The sequence below is a fragment of the Megascapheus bottae genome, chromosome 13 (genome assembly GCF_031878675.1).
Source record: "Megascapheus bottae isolate mThoBot1 chromosome 13, mThoBot2.hap1, whole genome shotgun sequence".
In the NCBI taxonomy this organism is placed as follows: Eukaryota; Metazoa; Chordata; class Mammalia; order Rodentia; family Geomyidae; genus Megascapheus; species Megascapheus bottae.
The window spans coordinates 33,030,985-33,051,443 of record NC_143521.1 but is presented as its reverse complement, the minus strand read 5'-3'; the positions used below and the strand labels follow the sequence as shown (position 1 = coordinate 33,051,443).

At 40.9% G+C, this 20,459-nt stretch overlaps 1 protein-coding gene across 1 annotated transcript; it reads left to right on the top strand.

Annotated features, from left to right (window-relative positions):
* Positions 1 to 1,452: 1,452 nt before the first annotated feature.
* Nipal1 (NIPA like domain containing 1) lies at positions 1,453 to 19,857 on the top strand. The gene is made up of 6 exons (XM_090343633.1): positions 1,453 to 1,582; positions 9,203 to 9,469; positions 13,186 to 13,242; positions 16,594 to 16,684; positions 17,629 to 17,789; positions 18,598 to 19,857. Exons 1-6 carry the CDS (start codon positions 1,537 to 1,539, stop codon positions 19,224 to 19,226), a joined length of 1,251 nt encoding a protein of 416 aa, XP_090199759.1. The 5' UTR covers positions 1,453 to 1,536; the 3' UTR covers positions 19,227 to 19,857.
* The last annotated feature ends 602 nt before the right edge of the window (positions 19,858 to 20,459 follow it).

Genomic DNA, 20,459 nt, shown 5'->3' with positions numbered 1-20,459 from the left:
GTAAGGTTCATGTGACTCTTTTCTCCAACTCACCACCAAAACTCTGGAAGTGGCTGTGTTGTTCAAGTGGTAGAGCACCTGCCTTAAGACAAAAAGCCAGCCACACATGGCGACTCATGCCTATAATCCTAGCTATTCAGGAGGCTGAGCTCTGAGGATCAAGGTTCAAAGCCAGCTGGGGCACTAAAGGACCTGAGACTCTTATCTCCAATTAACCTCTAGAAAACAGGAAGTGGGGCTTGGCTCAAGAGTAGCCTTGAACTGAAGAGCTCAGGGACAGTGCCCAGGCCCAGGGGTAGGGTGGTAGCCTTGAGCGTAAGTGCTAGACTCAGAAGCCAGAATTCCTTGTTTAGCATTTCAACTCCACTCAAGCAAACGATGGGTCCACAAACATAGCTGCTTAATCTCCATATTCTGTTTTCTCAGATAGAAACTTGGATAACTACTATGCCCTATCTTGAAAGCCTTTACCTGGACTTAAAAAGCAAATGCTCATAAAGTGCTTAGAATAGTGATTGGCATATAATAAATGCTAAGTGTTTGTTAAATAAGGAACTAATAAATACCTTGGATTACATTAATTATCCTCAGCATTCTTTGATGAAGGTAAAAGCTCAAATCTGATATTCAAAGAAAACATTTAAGTAGACCCACAATGGCTTCAACCTCCCCCCCTCCCTTCTACTTTCACCTACTCGCATGCAGGCGCCATTCCTTCTCCATAAGTCATCCCCATACTGGTTACTTAGCCCTAACTCTTCTCTCATCAACCTAAGAACAAGAAAAGCAAGACAGACTTCTACAATGAAACTTGTAGGTAATAAGCTGTTCTATGGCTACCTGGAGCAAAGGCAAGACGAGCAGATAAGAGTATTTATTTTCCTAGGCTAAAGTGTGGAGCACAAAGGCAATCTTTCTCCCCCCCCACCCCCTCTTCCTCAGCTCCCCAACTCCCCAGTCTCGCTGACTGCGTCCATTTCCTGATGCCTCCCTCAAGACTTGCGTGGGTCCCTTAACCCACTCGTCCCCTCTGATCCCCACCTGCACCCCGGATCTTGACAAGCTGCGCTGGGAGAGTTAATGAGTTAGCGCGTGGGAAGCACTGCGTCACGCCTATGGCACAGCTAGGAGATCATAACCCTCGGCAGCCTCTCTGTGGTCGCAGCAGGTCTTTCTTTACAGTCTAAGCAAGGGGAGCGTCACCTGCGGAGTGGCCGTGGGAGAGACCGCAGGGACGCTAACCACTGCCCAGAGGACGGTCTGCGCGACGGTGCCCCGTCCTTCCGCCACCCAAAGAGCAGGTGCCCGACCAAGCCCACCGCGCAGCCGCACCAAAGCCTCGACGCGCCGGCCGAGAGGGCGTGGCCTGTCCGGGCGCCCCACCCATCCATTCCCATTGGCTGAGAGTGTCGAAGGGGCGGGGCCTGAGCGCGCGCGGGTCCGGGACTCGGCGGCTCCGCCAGCACTTGAGTCGATGGGGAGACCAGAGAAGGTGAGAAGCGAGCGCCGGAGCCTGGAGAGCCCGGTGGCCCCGACATGGGGAGACCGGTGAGGCTGCCGACGGGAGCGCCCTGCCGAGAAGGTGAGTGTGGAGGGATCTGGCTTCTGGATGGACAGAAGACCGGGGGTGGGGGGGAGGGGGCGGACACGTTCCCGGGGCCCAGACGGGCAGTGGTTGGCGTCAAGGTTTGCGCGGTCAGGCAGCTGGCCGGCAGGTGCGCCCTGTTGCCTGGTCTACCCGGGACCGGCCGGCGGTACCCGCCTGGAGGCCAGGGCGGCGCGCCGAGGGTGCCGATCGGGAAACTCGAGATGCTCAGGGCGCCGAAGTGTCAGAAGAGAACTTTTCTTCTGACTCAGACTCCTTTCCAGAGTCCGCGGCAGAAGTCACCCCCTGGCGGAGAAGGGCGAGCCCGGGGACCCACGCCACGGAGGGGGGCGAGCCCGGGGACCCACGCCACGGAGCGGGGGGGCGAGCCCGGAATCCCACGCCGCGGAGGGGGCGAGCCCGGGGACCCACGCCACGGAGCGGGGGGGCGAGCCCGGGATCCCACGCCGCGGAGGGGGGCGAGCCCGGGGACCCACGCCACGGAGCGGGGGGCGAACCCGGGGACCCCAGGCGACTGCAGGGCTGATGGACTGGGGCGCAGGCTCCGCAGGGGTCGGAGCCCCCTCTCCTCCCCCCTTTCTTGGGCTGTCTCTTGGAAATGCAGCATCTCTAAGCCTTTGAGCTCCACTCAGAGGGCCGCGCTGTCACCTCTGGGCTGTAAAGGGTGAGAACCTTGGCCTCAGTGGAACTGGAAACCGAACATGGTCTTGGTTAAGTTCTGCCTGCTGGCTGGGCTGGGCTGGGCTTGCAGGCCTCACCTGAGCCCGGTAAAGTCTCCGGGCCTGGACTCTCGTCCTTGGCCAGCAGTTCACTAACCTACCCCAGCCTAGGAGCCGGTTTGTAGGGGGAAGGAGCGAGTTCCTGGGGCCTGGTGTGTTTTCCCTTGGCTTGATTTGCTCAGGGATGGCACTTTACCACTCGAGACTCCTGCTTCCAGCTTTTTGGTAGTTAACTGGAAAGAAGAGTTTCACAGACTTTCCCACTTAGGCTGGCTTTCTAACCTTACGTCTCTGCCTCCTGAATAGCTAGGATTACAGATTTATAATTTACCTGCTTAGGTAAGAAGGAAGCTGGCAGTGAGCAGCATCCTGAAAACTGAACCTTTGCAAAGTTACTAACAACTTCCTCAGTTTCCTCTTAGTTCTTCCAATTTGTTGTATGATGGAGAAAATTTTAAAAAATAAAATGAAATGAAAAGCAGTGAACTCCTATAGGAAAGATACACACCCTTAGAAGAGACACGGCCTGGATAATGACTACTCCCAAACTGAGATTGGGGGTAGATCTAGAATTCTTTCCTAGATAGTCAGTTTGTGTGCCATTTGAAAAAGTAATTCGTAAAGAAACCAGCCTGTTACTAATATACCCCACTCTTGTTTATTCCAGGCTCTTACGTAAGGGTATGGGTGAATTGTACCTACTTAACTTCCGGGTATTTTCCTGCTATCCTCATGCATTTAGCTCCAACAAAAAATATTCAAGATCAGATCTTAACACCAGTGATTAGCTGTAGTAATTATGTAGATAGCTGGCAGGAAAGACTAGGAGATTAAAATCCATATTGTCAGGGATGGGAAAGGATGAGGTTTTGCCTCCATCTTCCCAGATCTAACCTTCTTCATCTATAAAATAGGAAAGATTCCTACCCTCACAACTTACAGCTGTGTGGAATAGGTGTAGGTGGGATCATGTATGAAAATTCAAAGGATGGCATTGAATAAATTTTCAATTTCCTACTTATTCATTGTTTGAAATAGCATGCCATAGTCCCATGAGCCAGGCCCTGACATAAACACTAATGGAGAGGGATTTACAAGATGGTGCTGGCCTGGATCTATAGAGAGAGAATTCTGTTCTCATTCAGCTTTCTGCCCAGATGGCAGATCATGAATAAAAAAGGTAATGTCAGTTGTTCCAAGAGTCATGCATACAGTATTCTCCAAAGCCCTTTGGAGAAAGTGATCGTTCTAGCTGAAACAAAAAATGAGGAGGAGGTAACCATGAGATGTGAGAATAAAGTATGGCTTTAAAAGACCTTTTATTCCAACTTTAGGACAAAAAAATTAAATTTGTATAAAGGATTGTTTTTGGTTTGGTTTGGTTTTTTAGATTTTCAGTATTGTGCATGTTCTACAGAATGCAAATTGAGTCCAACAGCCAACAGAATTCTACTTACAGAGAAATATGATCCCCTGAAAAATATAGAGTATAAGAAACATAACCATCATTTGTGAAGCTCTACCTGCATACAGGTTTTGTGTCAGGGACTGTAGAGGGTCATGAATAAACCAAAGGACAGAAAGATTGGGAACCAAAGAGGACAAGTAGCAGATATATCTTGTTATGTGTCTCAGCCTCAACCTGGGTTGAGGTTGAGAAAAGTCAGATGGAAATACTGAGGAATCCCAGGGTTTTAAAAGTTAGCTCTGATGGAGCAGGCTGCATAAAAGAGGTCTCAAAGGGTATTAGAACTGTTTCAGTGGTCTTCTTGGTCAGTTGATACTTGGTTTTAAGAGAAGGAAATGAAGGATCTGCAGGTCTTTGAGAAATAGTTTCCCTTGTGTACTGATTAAGATATATCCTATCTTCATGTAAATAATCTCCAACTTTCAAAATGGGTTCATATAAGCATCAGTTCATCCTCATACATAATTAAATTCTGTGAATTTTATTAGATAATTCTCCATTTAACAGATCGGTTTCATAATAAGCAGTCAAAGCATGCATGACCTGGTCCTGTGTTTCTACTGAAGATGCTTGCAATGAATGGAATGGCTGTGTCCTTTCAAAATTCATATGTTGAAGCTAATCATGAGGCTAGAGAACTAATGAATGAGATTCCTGACTTTGTTTTGGAACAGTATTTCAGATTTTTTTTTTTAATTTGGAAAATTTACATATGCATTTTGAAATTTTTTTTTTGCCAGCCCTGGGCCTTGAACTCAGGGCCTAAGCACTGTCCTTGGGTTTTCTCAAGGTTAGAGCTCCACCATTTGAGCCATAGCACCACCTCCAGCTTTTATCTACGTATGTGGTACTGAGGAATCGAACATGGGTCTTTGTGCATGCTAGGCAAACACTCTAACACTAGGTCAAACTCCCGGCCCATTAGGAGACATCTTAAAGATGGGCCGAGATTAAAACAGACATTTATATGTATTTCTCTTTTTAGCATAAGCTATATTCCTTTTTATTAGCAAATATTGTATAAAACAAAGTTTCATTATGACATTCCCATACATGTATGTAATTTAATCAAATTCACTCACCTTCCCACAACACTCCCCTTATTTTTCTATTTCCTTTCCCTTTCCTTCCTTTTTTTTGTCTAGATTCTACATATAATAGAAAGCATGCTATTCTTGCCTTTATGAGACTGAGACTGGCTTAATTCACTTAACATGATGATCTCCAGATTTATTTATTTTCCTTTCATTTTTCTCTATTATATATACATATATACATACATATATATATAATCATATTCTCTTTATCCATTTGCTGATAGGCCCCTAAACTGGTACTATTACTATCATTATTATAAGCTGACTTGGATTTTGGAGATCATTTACCCAGAAGTGCTAAGGCTGGATTTATGGATGTGTCATTTTTTGATTTTTTTGAGGAACCTCCATACTGATTTTTAACCTGATTCTTCTCTACATTACTGTAAATGAGCACCAACTATCATAGAAAAATAAGTTACAGGATAGTAGTCATCAGGGGAATTCTATGGAACAAGGAGAAAATAAAATAATCTTTTTCCCACCTGTCAGTACTGATAAACCTCAAGATCAAGCAAGTCACCAAAGAACACATTCCATGATAATACTTTTATGAATTGCAAAAAAGGTATTATTTAAAGATATAATCATGTAAAGGAAATTGATTTACTTTTGCTAGTCCTGGAGCTTGAGCTCAAGGCCAGAGCATTGTCCTTGGGCTTTCTCAAGGCTAGAGATCTACCACTTGAGCCACAGCACCACTTCTGGCTTTTTCTACCTATGTGGTACTAAGGAATTGAACCCAGGGCTTCATGCATGTTAGGCAAGCACTCTACCAATAGCCCAAATTCCCTGGCTGAGGGAATTGATTTTTTTTTTTTTTTTGCCAGTCCTAGGCTTGGGCTCAGGGCCTGAGCACTGTCCCTGGATTTTCTCAAGGCTAGAGCTCTACCACTTGAGCCACAGCACCACTTCTGGCTTTTTGCTATGTATGTGGTACCGAGGAATCGAACCCAGGTCTTCGTGCATGCTAGGCAACCACTATACCACTAGGCCACACTCCCGGCCTAGTGAGATATGAGGATCAAGGTTCAAAGCTAGCCCAGGCAAACAAATTCACAAGACTCGTATCACCAGCCAGAAAATAAGCTGGAAGTAGAGGCATGGCTCAAGTAATAGAGCACTAGCCTTGAGCAAAAACAAACAAACAAAAAAAACCACACAAAAACAAACAAAAAAGCAAATGAGAGTACAAGATCCTGAGTTCAAGCCACAAGTACGAGCACCAAAAAGAAGAGGAGGAGGAGGAGGAGATTTTATTGTGATGATGCAGTGTGCTTATAACAAGGGATTATTAAAGAGAAAATCAGAATACTTGTTACCTGTAATGGGTAATATTTTGCTTCTTATATTGGTTGGCTGATCCATTTGGTGTATATTTAATTGTTTTTCTTCATAACAGGCATATTTTTCTGGCTATTCACTACTCAGTATAAGAAAAATAACATCAAAGAAGTTATCCAAGCTCTAGTGGCAGAAGTATGAATTGGCATAGCCACTTTAGAAGAGTATTGACAGTGTCTATCAAAATAAATACGAAAGGAAATAATAGATCCTTTCTTTCTGTGGTGAATAAAGTCTAGATGGAACTCCTTGAATAATGACTCTGCTCACTTGGGTCTTGAGAAGCCAACTCTGATTTAAGATAGCTTTGACTCCTCTCAACCACTCTGTAGTCTCTGCCCACACACCCTATTCCCTATTGTTCTCTTGTGCCCCTGTGTACTCCCCACCCACTAACCCAACAGTCCAGTCCTGCCTTCCTTTCCTCCCTCCCTCCGTCCCTCCTTCCCTCCTGTGGTCATATCTGCTGTCAGCTTGTTCTCTATTATGCACCCAAATCATAAAGTAATTTAGGTTCAAAGGTCAGTAACCGGACAATTTTTCCTGCCACAAAACTCACAGTACTCAGGTCTATTGCTATATAGTGAGAACTTAGAAAATGCTACAAAGATTATTTGCTCTCCCTTATCAGCCTCTTCCCTACCCACCCCTTAAAATGCAGGAAACATTTTGCTATGTCAACAGCTTAGAAGGAATATTGTTTCACTGGAATGAGATCCACCCACTCTGATTTCAGAGATGAAGTTTTGGAATGGTTATGTTAACTACATAGCAAGTGACATGAATGTGACAGTGCATGCAAGTCACTGGAAAGTCCAGTCAAAAGTTTATTCAGGAATGAAATTAATCAGAATTCTTACCCAAGTCTACACACCCACTTCCTGCTTCCTGTTTTGTTGTTTTTGATTTTGGTCTTGTTTCTTCCATTTTTAGAGCTTCTTGTTGTTTTTGTTGTTTATCTGGCTGTGCTTGGGTTTTTTTGAGACACAACCTCAAGCTGTCAAGGCCCAGGCTGGCTTTCAATTTGCTGTCCTCCAATATTAACCTCCCAAGTGCTAGGATTGTAATATGATGGTATGCACAATCAGACACATCCAGCTTATTTCTGGGGTTTGAGGGCTCTTTTGCATGAATATTTCCAGGTGTTCTTACTAAAACAATCCGCGTGAATGTCCTTTCATGTTATAAAATATTACTGAAGTAATATTCTCCTTGGAATATTTAGAAGTTGTGACCCAGAATTTATTTTGTATGCCTGAAATAACATTGGTCCATTTATCACTTATAAGTGATCAATGAAATATTGGTCATCAAAATTTTGAATTCAATCATCAGTTCCTAGACCTACCCTTGATTGTTCCCAGTTATTGTATGTGATAATGGTCAGATGACTTCACCAGGCTTCAAAAGTTCACAGATTCACTTAGGAAAGGTGATTTTTGCTAAGACCTTATTGGGTCAACCTATTTTTATTATGTTCACATGATGTAAAAGTAGAGTTGAATTCCAAAGGGGTATTAACAATTTTTCCTTGCCTTTTTTCCCCCTTGGAGTAATTCCAGAGGATTAGATTTTGTACAAGATAAAAGAAAAGGTAGAACTTTTAGTCACCTTGTTGGAGCAAGCAGATTATAAAAGAAATTTCTTATCTAGTATATAATGTTTTCATGTTGTACTTTAGTGTTTAGCCTCAGATTTCAACTCACTCGTTTAGTGGTTTTACGTGCTTATTTGAACCTTACTGTTTAAAAAGCCTACTTATAATTAATTCAGTTTCCCATTAAACTCTATTTTATTTTGGAAAACTTTAATTTCTGTTGGGAAAAGTGGTATGAAAAACTAAAGCCACTTTAAACATGTCTTTTGAAATGGGATAATACAATCTATACCCGACCCAACAAGTTAGCTAATTTTCTATATAAAATGGCCATTTGTAGGCCAGCAGGGTTATCCTGACCTTTTCCACACTGACACATCATGCACACTGCTTTCTGAGCCTCAGGTTGCTAAGGTGAGGGAGTGAAGTGGCTGTGAAGAACTGTGATGAATTCCACAAGCCTGGTCTACATAATTACGGCTGATGCCAATGGCTCACATCTATAATCCAAGCTACTCAAAAGGCTGAGATCTGAGGACTGTGGTTCCAAGCCAGCCAGGACGAGAAAGCCCATGAGACTCTTATGGCCAATTAACTACCCCCCAAAAAGTTGGAAGTAGAGTTGTGGCTCAAGTGGTATAAAACTAGCCTTGAACAAAAGAGCCTAAGGACAGTACCCAGGACTGAGTTCAACCCTCAGGACGTGCACAAGAGGGACAGAGAGAGATGGCAGGGAGATGGCAGGGAGAGGGAGGAGAGGGAGGTGAGGGAGGGAGGGAGGGAGGGTGGAAGGAAGGAAGGAAGGAAGGAAGGAAGGAAGGAAGGAAGGAAGGAAGGAAGGAAGGGAGTTCTGACAGGTTACTATTCTGTGAAAAGACACAGGTTCTGCCAGATGTTCTCAATTATAATACAATCCCAGACTTCCATGTGAAATCTCTCATTTTCAGATGATTTCAACTCCAGTGGCTCATGCTTATAATCCTAGATACTCAGGAGGCTGAGACCTGAGGATCTCAATTCAAAGCCAGTCCTGGTAGAAAAGACTCTGATCTCCAATTAACCAGTAGAAAGCCAGAAGTGGAGGTGTGGCTCAAGTGGTAAAGTGCCAACTTTATACAAGTGAGAGTGCAAGGCTCTGAGTTCAATCCCAGTACTATTAGATACAGACAGATACAGACACATACAAAGAAAAATCAAACTTTAAAAACTAAAAATTAACTGACAGCTAAACAATTAAAATCATTTTTGAGAACATGTGCAAGCCAGACTGAAAAGGTCTGTCTGTTAGTCTTCCCTGCTTCTAATGAAAATGAAGTTAGTATTGATACAGCCCCTAGTATTCTTGACATTTCCCTCTTTTCCCTCTTGTAGGCTATGTGCTATCTCTGGTTTGTCCAAACTCCTCCCAGGCTTGGTGTGAGATCACAAATGTATCACAGTCACTGGTTTCTCCTGTCCTCTACATGAACCTGAATTCCAGCATAACCAACTTGAACATTTCAGCCAATGGAGAAAACAGATACAGCCTCTATGTGGGCTTGGTCCTGGCCATAAGCTCCAGTATTTTCATTGGCTCCAGCTTCATATTGAAAAAAAAGGGCCTTCTGCAACTTGCCAACAAGGGTGTTACTAGAGCAGGTAAGAAATACATGAAACAAACACAAGTTCCTGGCTGCAAAATTAGCTTTATCACCCTGGATCTCTGGCATGAAATGACCCCTGGTACCTCTCCAGCTTCCTCTTGTGCTCCCATCCCAGTCACCCACTTTTCTCTTGAGGTCATTTCCCTTTCTCCACTTTTCATTCCGCTGAGACATCCTTCTGATTTATACGTAATTTTTTCTATGTATGCATGCTATGTAAGCACTCTACCACTAGGCCAAACTCCCGTCCTGATTTATACTTAAGTTTTACCAACCTGGAAAGTCTGACCATAACCATTCTGTCTGAGCAGATCTGTCACTTCCTGTATTTCTCTGCTGCTCTCTATCATCACACTAACCATTTCTTGTGTTATTTATAGAATAATCTGTATTGTACATATGCGGTTTTTCTCTGTGGACAGGTTGACTTGCCTGTTGATAGTGGGTGTACAAGAAGAGCAGCAGCAGCATGGGGCAAGTGATAAATAAACATATGTTGAATCAATGCTAGAGGGTAATAGAATTGCACCACAAGTTATAGTAACATCTAAGATGCGAAGTAAGCCCTGCCTAACTAGCCTTCATTAAGTCATGAATTCTCAATTTATTTTCATCAAGTACAATATCATAGGAAGCATAAATATTTTCTTTAGATCCATATAAAAAGATAAATGACTAAAATTATGCGAACACATTTCTCTAAAGTACTATTGAAGGATTTGCACCACCATAGACTATACTGTATCACTCTCTCCATTAAAACATTTTAGTACTAGTATAAAAATAGATAAAGAAAAGATTATTAAAAAATTACAAGTGGACCCCCAAAATATGTATAATTATATGTGATTTATTTTATTTTATTTATTGTCGGGGTAATGTATAGAGGAGTTATAGTTACATTTGCCAGATATTAAGTGCATTACTTCTCACACATTGATACCCCTTCTCATGTTTTTGTCCCCATTTTCCTCCCCTCGCTTCCTCCCAATCATCTTGTTTTCCTATTTCAAATAAACAAATAAACATATATACAATATACCAGGTAATCAAGTCAAATACAGTAACAATATGAGATTAACCAAAGGGTATATGTGATTTTTAAACTATATAGTATATCATATTATATATGGCTTTTGTGTTTTGTTTTGTTGCCAGTCCTAGGGCTTGAACTCAGGGCTTGAACACTGTTCTTGGGCTTTCTTAAGGCTAGAACTCTACCACTTGAGCCACAGCACCACTTCTGGCTTTTTCTATGGATGTGATATTGAGGAATCGAACCCTGGTCTTCCTGCATGCTAGGCAAGCACTCTACCACTAGGCCAAACTCCCAGCCCTATATATGGTTTTTAAAGGTGGCTTTTCAAACCACTGGGGAGAAGTCTACACTTCATTAAAATAGTATTAAGGCTGAATTACACCATTCAACACAATAAATTTCAGAAATTTGAATTAAACTATGAATGAAATAAGCTTTTCAAAAACCTGAAAAATGCTTTTCTAAGCATAAAAATAAAGAAGAAATCTACTCTATATAAAGAAGGAGATTATTTGGTGTTATATATTTTTCTGTGTGAAAGGACCTTAGTGTAAACCAAAAGTAAATGATATATTGAGGGATAAATTATGAAATATATAATAAGTTATTAATCATAATATATAAAGTGCAGTAAACTTGAAAAATTCTTATGCAAACAGAAAACAGTCAAAGTAAATAAACAAGAGCTTTGTGATGGCAGGCACATGTGACTCCTGCCTATAATCCTAGCTACTCAGGAGGCTAAGACTGGAAGATTGCAGTTCGAAGCCAGTCTGGTCTTCCATCTCCAATTAACCAGCAAGATGCCAGATAGAAGGTCTGGTACACCAGTTGTGAAAGAGCAAGCCATGTGAACATGAGACCCTGAGTTTAAAGGCTATACTAGTATTTAAAAAAGAAGAAATAGGCCAGAAGTTTGGCCTAGTGGTAGAGTGCTTGCCTAGCATGCATGAAGACCGGGGTTCAATTCCTTGGTTCCACATACATTAAAAATAATAATAAAATAACTTGAAAAAAGAAGAAATACACAAAATCAGAATTCCAAATGACAACCAAAGAACAAAAGAAAAAAATGTGGATGGCCAACAAGCAAACAGAAGTAAACATTATTTCACTAGTACCCAAAAAATACTAACTATACAATAATTCCAATATTGCTATGTAATTCCAATTTAGTCATACAAATTTTGTAAAACACATTTTAAATAAACATTGCCACTTACTTTGTAAAATAATCTTTGTAGCTTATATAAACAAGAGTTTTTTTTAAATTATTTTAAAATCTATGATCTAGATTTGGGCATTCTACTATATTAAAAATTAAAGTTCCATCTTCTGCAGGAGAGAACTCTTTTCTATCAAAGTGTGCTGCTTAAACATCCCTGCTTTGTCCTGGTGGCTTGGGTCTTGTCTGGGAAAAGAGGAACTTCTTTAGAATGAAAGGCTTTTTGAAATGTAAAATTTGTCTTTAAGGTTTCTTTTCAAAATGGAATTATGACATGCCCGAGACTGTTCAAGAACTAGCAGAGGGTATGGGCCTATTTTGAGATGATTTGTGCACCTTTAGTCCTATTTCAAAATCACCTTAGGTAAATACATTTTACCCTGTTTAAACAAGCTAATCAGGAGCAGATTATGTCTGAGCTCAACCAATCTGAGCACAGGGGCAGGGCCTGCGTCTTAGAAATAAACAGGGGAGCAGCCTGCCTGATCTGTGTGCTTGACTGCCAGAACTGAGACTGATGCTGCACTCTTAGGGAGGAGAAAGTTTTGCTTGCTAAGATAATTCTTCATTTTTGTATCTATCATTGTGACTCCTGGAGTTCTTGGAGAACACTTTTGTAACATACAACACACACACCACAATGATTTTAGGTCACAGACTGAGGTCACATCCTGAATGTCATGGGAAAGCTTTTCATTCTTTTCAGTAGACAGCACATTTCACCATGCCAAGGTTATTCTTTGCTTGACTAATCCAAACACTCAGAAAATTCTTGTGTCAACTGGTATCTTCCCTGAGAGGCCTACTAAGAACCAATGTACTTTGGTTTTTCTATTTTTTGATTTGAACCATGGCTAAAATGGAATATTGAGTTTATAGTATTCAATGTCCACACTTCTGACTTGAATGCAATGAACCTGATGACAAAATGAAGTTTCATACAAATAAAAAGAGAAAAGGAAAGGGAGGAGGAAGAAGAAAAAAAAGAGGAAAAAAAGAAGAAGAGGGAGAGGAGAAGGAAAAAGAGACAGAGAAGAAAAGGAAGAGGAAGAAGAAGCAGCAGCAGCATAACAAGAAGTCTTAAAAGCTCTCTGGAAGGGCCAGGAGTTTGGGCTAGGGGTCGAGTGCTTGCTTAGCATGCATGAAGACACAGGTTTGATTCCTCAGTACTATATACTCAGAAAAAAAATGGAAGTGCTGTGACTCAAGTGATAGAGTGCTAGCCTTTGAGAAAGCCCAAAGAGAGTGTTCAGATGTTGAGTTCAAGCCCCAGTGCTGGCAAAAAACAAGTCTCTAGAAATAACCAAGTAAATAAATTCAAAGATTAGATTTACCACTTTGATCTTACACCTTGCCTTTTCTAACTGTGATTTAACATCTTTCCTAGAAGTTAGTTGTTCTTCCCTTCTGTGATTTGGAATTTAATTTTTTTTTGGTGTTTTTCCAGGACAAGGTGGACATTCTTATCTCAAGGAATGGCTTTGGTGGGCAGGACTACTGTCCAGTAAGTTCTTACTACTAGAATTGTGCTTGATTATCAAATATTAAGTATATTACATGGACTTTTCATTGGTCACTTTGTTTCTAGCAAGAGAAAAATTAAAGTTTGACTTGAAACTAGTGAATAGATAAGAAAGTACGATGATAAAGCCTGTTACTTCTAGTGTGAGAAAGGCAATGATTTTTTTTTCCCCCCCTGGCACAAGTTTTTATTGAAGTGTAAAGGACTTGGAACAAAAGTTCCTTCTGAAACTAATCTGCAAGCATTCCCTACCACAAGGTGATAAGGAGATTTACTAATTCGAGTGGATAAGTTAAAGATCTGTTGTTTTAGAATTAGTTTGTTGATCCACCTTAGGCTGAAATGAAGCCTATTAATCCTTAGGTATAGTACTCAAAAAAAAATCCTGTGGCATTTCATAACTTTGGTTATGGTGGGCCAGATAGGCTAGTAGAAATGTTTAATTACAATGTTTTCAGTGAGAAAAATGTATCCTCTTACATTTTTAATTTCCATTATGTTTCTCCATAGCTCCCGGCTAGCTGCTATCTATCACCTTACCTGTAAAAATTATATAGTTTTACATTCTTGTGGGGGGTACACCCCCAAACCACTGTTCTTCCAATATTCTTCTGAAATTCAAGGGGAAAAGTTGACATTTGCAATATTGTATTTTATCACTTATTCTGTATTCTTTTGCAAAAGTATTGAGGGAAAAAATGAGATTATTGCTGGATAGGCGGCTCACGCCTGTAATCCTAGCAAGTTAGGAGGCTGAGATCTGAGGATCTCAGTTCAAAGCCAGCCCAGGCACTAAAGAACAGAGACTCTTATCTCCAATTAATCACTGGAAAACAGGAAATGGGTCTGTGGGTCCAGGGGTAAGGCGGTAGCCTTGAGCTGAAGAGCTCAGGGACAGAGCCCAGGCCCAGAGTTCAAGCCCCATGACCATCCCCAACCCGCTCCCCCATAAAAAATTAGACTATTAGCAACTGTGAAAATAGAATAATGAAACCTTTTGAAATTGCTGGGGGGAGGGGAGAAAGAACGGTAATAGGAGGAGTGAGATTGATTTAAATATATTGTAAACATGTAATATAACTATGTAAAACCATGAAATTACCCCCTCCTTTTTTTAACTAGAGTAAAATAATTTTCTTAAAAACTGAGAGAAGCCAGGCCCTGGTGGTTCTATACCTGTAATACTAACTACTCAAGAGGCTGCAAGCTGAGGATCAGGGTTCAGAGCCAGGCAGGGCAGGAAAGTCTATAAACTCTTATCTCCATTTAACTGAATATGGCACTGTGGCTCAAAGTGGTAGAGTGCTAACTTCCAGCAAAAAAGCTCAGGGACAGTACCCAGAACCTGAGTTCAAGTGCTACGACCAACAGAACATAAAAAGCAACAACAAAGAAAAATGAGAGCAATATTTTCCTCCTGTATCTTCACAGCCCATACTTTGAATCTGTGGCTAACCTAGACACATGTTTCATCAGGGTATATTTACAATACCAGGACCAAACATGGATCAAAGGAAAAGATTTTCTGGTTCTTGACAGTGGGAAAAAGGGGAAGAAGATGAAGGCTGGCCCTGCTGGTCTCCTAACAGGCTCGTTTTACAAAGCCCCCTTACAGTGCTCCCAAGGTCTATGGATGCCCTTCCTGAATATTAACATGATGTCCACAGTGAGGGCAACTTGCCTTTTTCCCTCCTCTGAGCTTTCTGAAATCCCAAGCTTGACACCCTTCAAAGAACGGGCATCACACGTGCCTACCATCACTTCCTCTTGCAATTAGTCTTAAAAACCTCCCTGTGTTTTCCAAAAGGAAGTAATGCAGTTCAGTGTTTGCAAGATCCTGTGGTTAGAAGAAACTAACCTTTTCCTAATAATGAAAAGGTGGGATATAAAAGAACGATGAATAAAAATAATTTAAGTTTGGGCCTTTTAGATTGGCTTTATTTGTTTTGGGGATTGGGCGGGGGGGTGTGCATGCATACACGCATGTATGGTTTCTTTTCCTCTCTTTGTCTCTTACTTGCATCTCCTCGCCCTATATACACTTCAGAATGAAAACAGGAGAATATTTTAATACCTAACTTTTTTCTTGAAGTCAGATTCTTGTGCTGTCACATAGCTTTTTTGCTCAAAGCTGGCAATCCACCATGTGAGCCACAGCTCCATGTCCGGCTTTTTGATGATTGATAGGAAATAAGTATCTCTCAGATGCATCCCGACTTCAAGCCAGGATGTTCATATCCCAGCTTCCCCAGTAGATAAGATTACAGGTATGAACCATTGGTGCCCAGTTTCCATTTATTTCTGGCATGTAAAAAAGCTCATACCAGACTTGGAAAAAATCGTACACTAGCTATTTCATCTGGTGCCCATCATATGGTATTTTAGTCATGAAGTTAAGTGTTTTCCTGGAATTCTGCCTATATAGTTAAAAACTGCAAACAACATACAGTATTCAAAAGAAGTTTAATATTCAGAGTGAACTTCCATGGTTCTTTTTATGAAAGCAGTCTCCTAATCATTCTGTACCTCTAGATATTTTTAATGATGTTTACCTAATGCTGAGGAGAAAAGGTAACAAAGTAGCCACAGAAAAGAAAAAGAAGTATGTTAATGTTCTCTTATTTCTCCATGGTAAGGATTTTCTGGGCCTAATAGGGGAGCATGAAATACTGCTTTCTTTGGATGAGTGCCCAGTTGGAATCTGTGAGAATATTCTAGTTCCTTTTCAAGATCCTGACTCCTGGATCATTTTCCTCCCTCTAGAGCTTATTTGTATCATATCATCTCCCGAAAGTCTAGAGTTACACAGATAAGAAAAAATTACATTCAAGAATGCATCCTTAGAACTTGGTCCTCATTGCTGAAATTCTGTTGCCTGCTGGTAGATCACCTGTAATTAAGAGATGTTTGATTTCTTGGACCTACCCATTCTTCCCCCTAGAGATCTCTAACAAGTCTTCTAATTTTCCATGTTGCTTTGTCATAGTGGTTATTGTTGGTGTTGTGTCAATTTGTACTCCAAAGCTACTAGATCTCAGATAAGTTTTCAGCACTAAAGTAACTAAAATCTTCATTGAAAGTCATTTAAAATGTGTATTGGTCAGTTGCGATGAGTAGAGTTTATACCACCAGATACTTATAACTTAGCTTCATCCATTAATACCAGTCTTTTCCCACCTTCCATAAGAAAAAAAAAAACCTAGTGAAACAATTCCTTTTAGTTATTTATTTGTATCTTTTAGACAAAAATCCATCACATTACATGAGTCATTTGTTTTTCTCTTCTGGGGAATAAAGCCATTCTCTACATGAACGTTTCTGCTTGCTTTCTAGTGGGAGCAGGAGAGGCTGCAAACTTCGCGGCTTATACATTTGCCCCAGCCACCCTGGTCACGCCACTGGGTGCCCTGAGTGTTCTCATAAGGTAGGTAAACAATAGGAGCTTGGCTTCTGTGGGTCTTTGAACACCACAGTACACTTCGGCCATAAGAATAACACCAAATACATCTCCTAACAAAGATCTTGACCTACCTGGGCTCTCCATGCATACAAGATCCAAAATATTTTCTGAGATCCCTGAGAATTTTTGTCTAGATTGCTGGACAGGTTACTAATGAGATTAAAAAGTTTATTTCTAGGGCCAGGCACTGGTGCCTCACACCTTTAATCCTAGCTACTCCCGGGAGGCTGAGATCTAAGGATCATAGTTCAAAGCCAGCCTGGACACATAAAGAAGAAAGTCTGGGAGACTATTAATTGGAATTGCAGGACATCCAGAAAAGGAAGACATTTTTGAGCATGAACTGATACCACAAGTGGAAAATTCCACACCTGACTTCATGTGAAAGGTTGAATTAGCCATGGGCACACCAGAACTATTGTATGAAATTACCTTCAGAATATTCATGTAAGGAATATATGAAATGTAAATTTTGGGGCTTGAAGTTGGGTCTTCTCTTCAAGAAATCTCATTGTGTATATACAAATATTTGGAAATCTTATGTCCCCAACTCTTCTGGACCCAAGTATTTCTCTTAAGGGTTACTCAGTCTTTATCTTGCCAGGAAGATACAAAGGTTCTTTGATTTTGCTTGACTTTACAAGTAAGAGAAGATGGGGTAAGTGAAAATGAATTTGTACAGGAGCTGTCAGGCACGAGAAGATGACAAGATGATAGCTTTTCAGATATAAAAGCAACGAAGCAGAGTTGGTTGACCATTTCTAAGTCAAAAGTTGACTGCTGTTTCAGGGACACAGCCCATTCAGGTCAGCTCATTAGAATCCGGATTGGTATGCATGACTTCTCAGTTGCCATGGAATTAAAAGGCAATTAAGCCCTGGTGATTTAATTTCCTTCTTTCCCAACAGTGCCATATTGTCTTCCTATTTTTTAAACGAGCACTTGAACATTCATGGCAAAATTGGCTGCCTATTATGTATACTGGGTTCAACTGTGATGGTTCTTCATGCCCCACAAGAAGAGGAAGTCACTTCTTTGCATGAAATGGAAATCAAATTGAGAGACCCAGGTCTGTGATTCCGTCTAAAGAAATACTGAGATCTTGCTCTTCTTCCTCACCTCATCAAATAATACCTGTTTGTTTTATTTCTTGTTGCTTTAAGACATACTTTGTAGTCCAAACTAACCTTGTACTTGCAATCTTCCTACCTCAGCCTCCTGAGGGATTACAGGGGTATACTACCACAGCTGGCATCAAATAATTTTGTTTTGTTTTGAATTGGTTACTGCTGCACATTGAACTCTGGGCCTGGACAGGGAGCTCTTTTTGCTCAAGGCTAGCACTCTACCACTTTGAGTCATAGTCAAAACTTCCTGGTTTCTGGTGGTTAATTGGAGATAAGAGTCTCCCAGATTTTCCTGCCAGGGCTGGCTTTAAACTGTGATCATCAGATCCCAGCCTTCTAAGTAGCTAGGATTATAGGCATGAGTCACCAATACCTGCTACTTGATGATAATTTAATGATATCCTTACAAGGGTTATGAGACACAATGAAATTTGCTTATTATAAGTCTTCTGAAAAAGTGACAGAAATTATTTTTGTGTTTACTCTTCTCCCACCCTACAGTGTAAGTTAAAGACTTATACTCCAACTGAAATTCTTGTTTCCTCTCTAAATAGTTATTGGCAAGATTTAAATTGGATGTCTGTGAATATACTATATAAAATAATTATACATTAGGACATTGCTGTTTTTAACTTAATCTTATTTTTCTCTCTAAAATAGCTGTTTTTGAAATTCATGACTAGTAAGATTTTAGAAAGATGCTGTCCTGTTAGAATTTTCTTAATTCTAATTCTGTTCTCTTCCTAACAGGATTTATTTCCTTTGCTGTGGTCGTAACCTTGATTTCATTGGTGCTGATTTTGATTGTGGCTCCCAAGAAAGGACAGAGCAATATACTAGTCTACATTTCCATCTGTTCTTTGATTGGAGCATTTTCAGTTTCTTCTGTCAAGGGGCTGGGAATCGCCATTAAGGAACTACTAGAATGGAAGCCAGTTTACAAAAATCCCATGGTCTTCATTTTGCTGGCTGTGCTTGTGCTTTCAGTAGCTACACAGATTAACTATCTCAACAAAGCGCTGGACACTTTTAACACGTCACTTGTGACTCCCATTTATTATGTGTTCTTTACATCCACAGTAGTAACTTGCTCTGCCATCTTGTTCCAGGAATGGTATGGCATGAAAGCTGGAGATATCATTGGGACCTTGAGTGGGTTTCTCACCATTATCAATGGCATCTTCCTTCTCCATGCATTTAAAAATACTGACATTACCTGGAATGAGCTGACATCCACTGTCAAGAAAGACATTGTTTCTCCCAATGGCAATGAGAATAATTATGTTTTACTAGAGAACATAGACTGCCCAACCACAGGGTATGATGATGACCTTACCTTGTTTAGCAGGACAGATGATCAAACTCTGTATAAATCCTGAATTTTAACCCATCAGATACTTGGAGAGAAGAGAAAAGACTTACTCTTGGAAAGACTACTGGGAACGCTACGATTCTTAAGGTGTCTGTAAATATGTCACTTGTGAGGCTGAAGAAAGAAGCTGGCATTTGATCCTTAAACTTGAAACTCAAGTTTTGATGTCCCTCCAAAAGACTTGTGCATCTTTTCATTGCTGCAACATTTGAAACATTCCTTAAATATGAAAGCATTCAAAACATTGTATTTGTTTCAGAATAATCTTATTTTTTTCTGGCCACAAATGACCTGGGTTTGCCTTGTGGTGTCATTTCTTTGGTTGCTGTTTTTAGATTGGTGGTAAGGCAGTAGAGCAACTTAGCTGGGTTCTGATAGGCAGTGTCGCAGTCACCATCTATGAAGTCATCATCTCGCGGGAGGTGAGAAGACAGGTTCTGTGTCCTCCCTTTGCAACCTCATTCTTCTTAAACTTGTTAAAGAACAGCACAGGTGGCTGAAATCCTAGCCACCCAGGAGGCTGAGATCTGAGGATCACGGTTCACAGCCAACCCAGGCATGAAAGTCTGCAAGATTTTTGTCTCCATTTAACTACCAGAAAACTGGAAGTGGTGCTGTGGCTCAATGTGGTACATCAATAGTCTTGAGTTGAGGAGCTCAGGGACAGCACCCAGGCCTAGAGTTCAAACCCAATGACCAAAATAAATAAATAAATAAATGAAACCACACACAGGCCTGCTTTGGGAATCTATTCCTAGTGGCCTAAAATGCTCAAGACACACCCACTGACCATGATCTTAGGAATGTTATTTATTTGTGGATCAGAGCATTTTATCACTAGTTAAAGAGGGGAGAATGGAAGGAGAAAAAATATTTTACACCACAGGTAAAGAAAGCACTTTTTTTCCCCTTTGTCCTCCAAATCCAAACTTGCATAAATTACTGTATCTACAGATTCCTTTAAACACAGACCTGGATGACATAGACGGGAAGAACCATCTGTAGAATTCTCTTCTGAGTTACTCTTGTTTACTTCCTTTTTTTATTGTTACCCCATAGGTGATTTCTGACATTGAGTTATTTCATCAGACAACCACCATATCATATTGGGAGTCCACAGTACTGTGGTATTTCTCAAGTGTTTTATTCCTAATGAGTGAATTTCTAAGACTGTTTGGAAGCAACTACTGAACAGAACCCACTACTGAACAGAACCCGACTAAATCTCTTTTTAAACTGG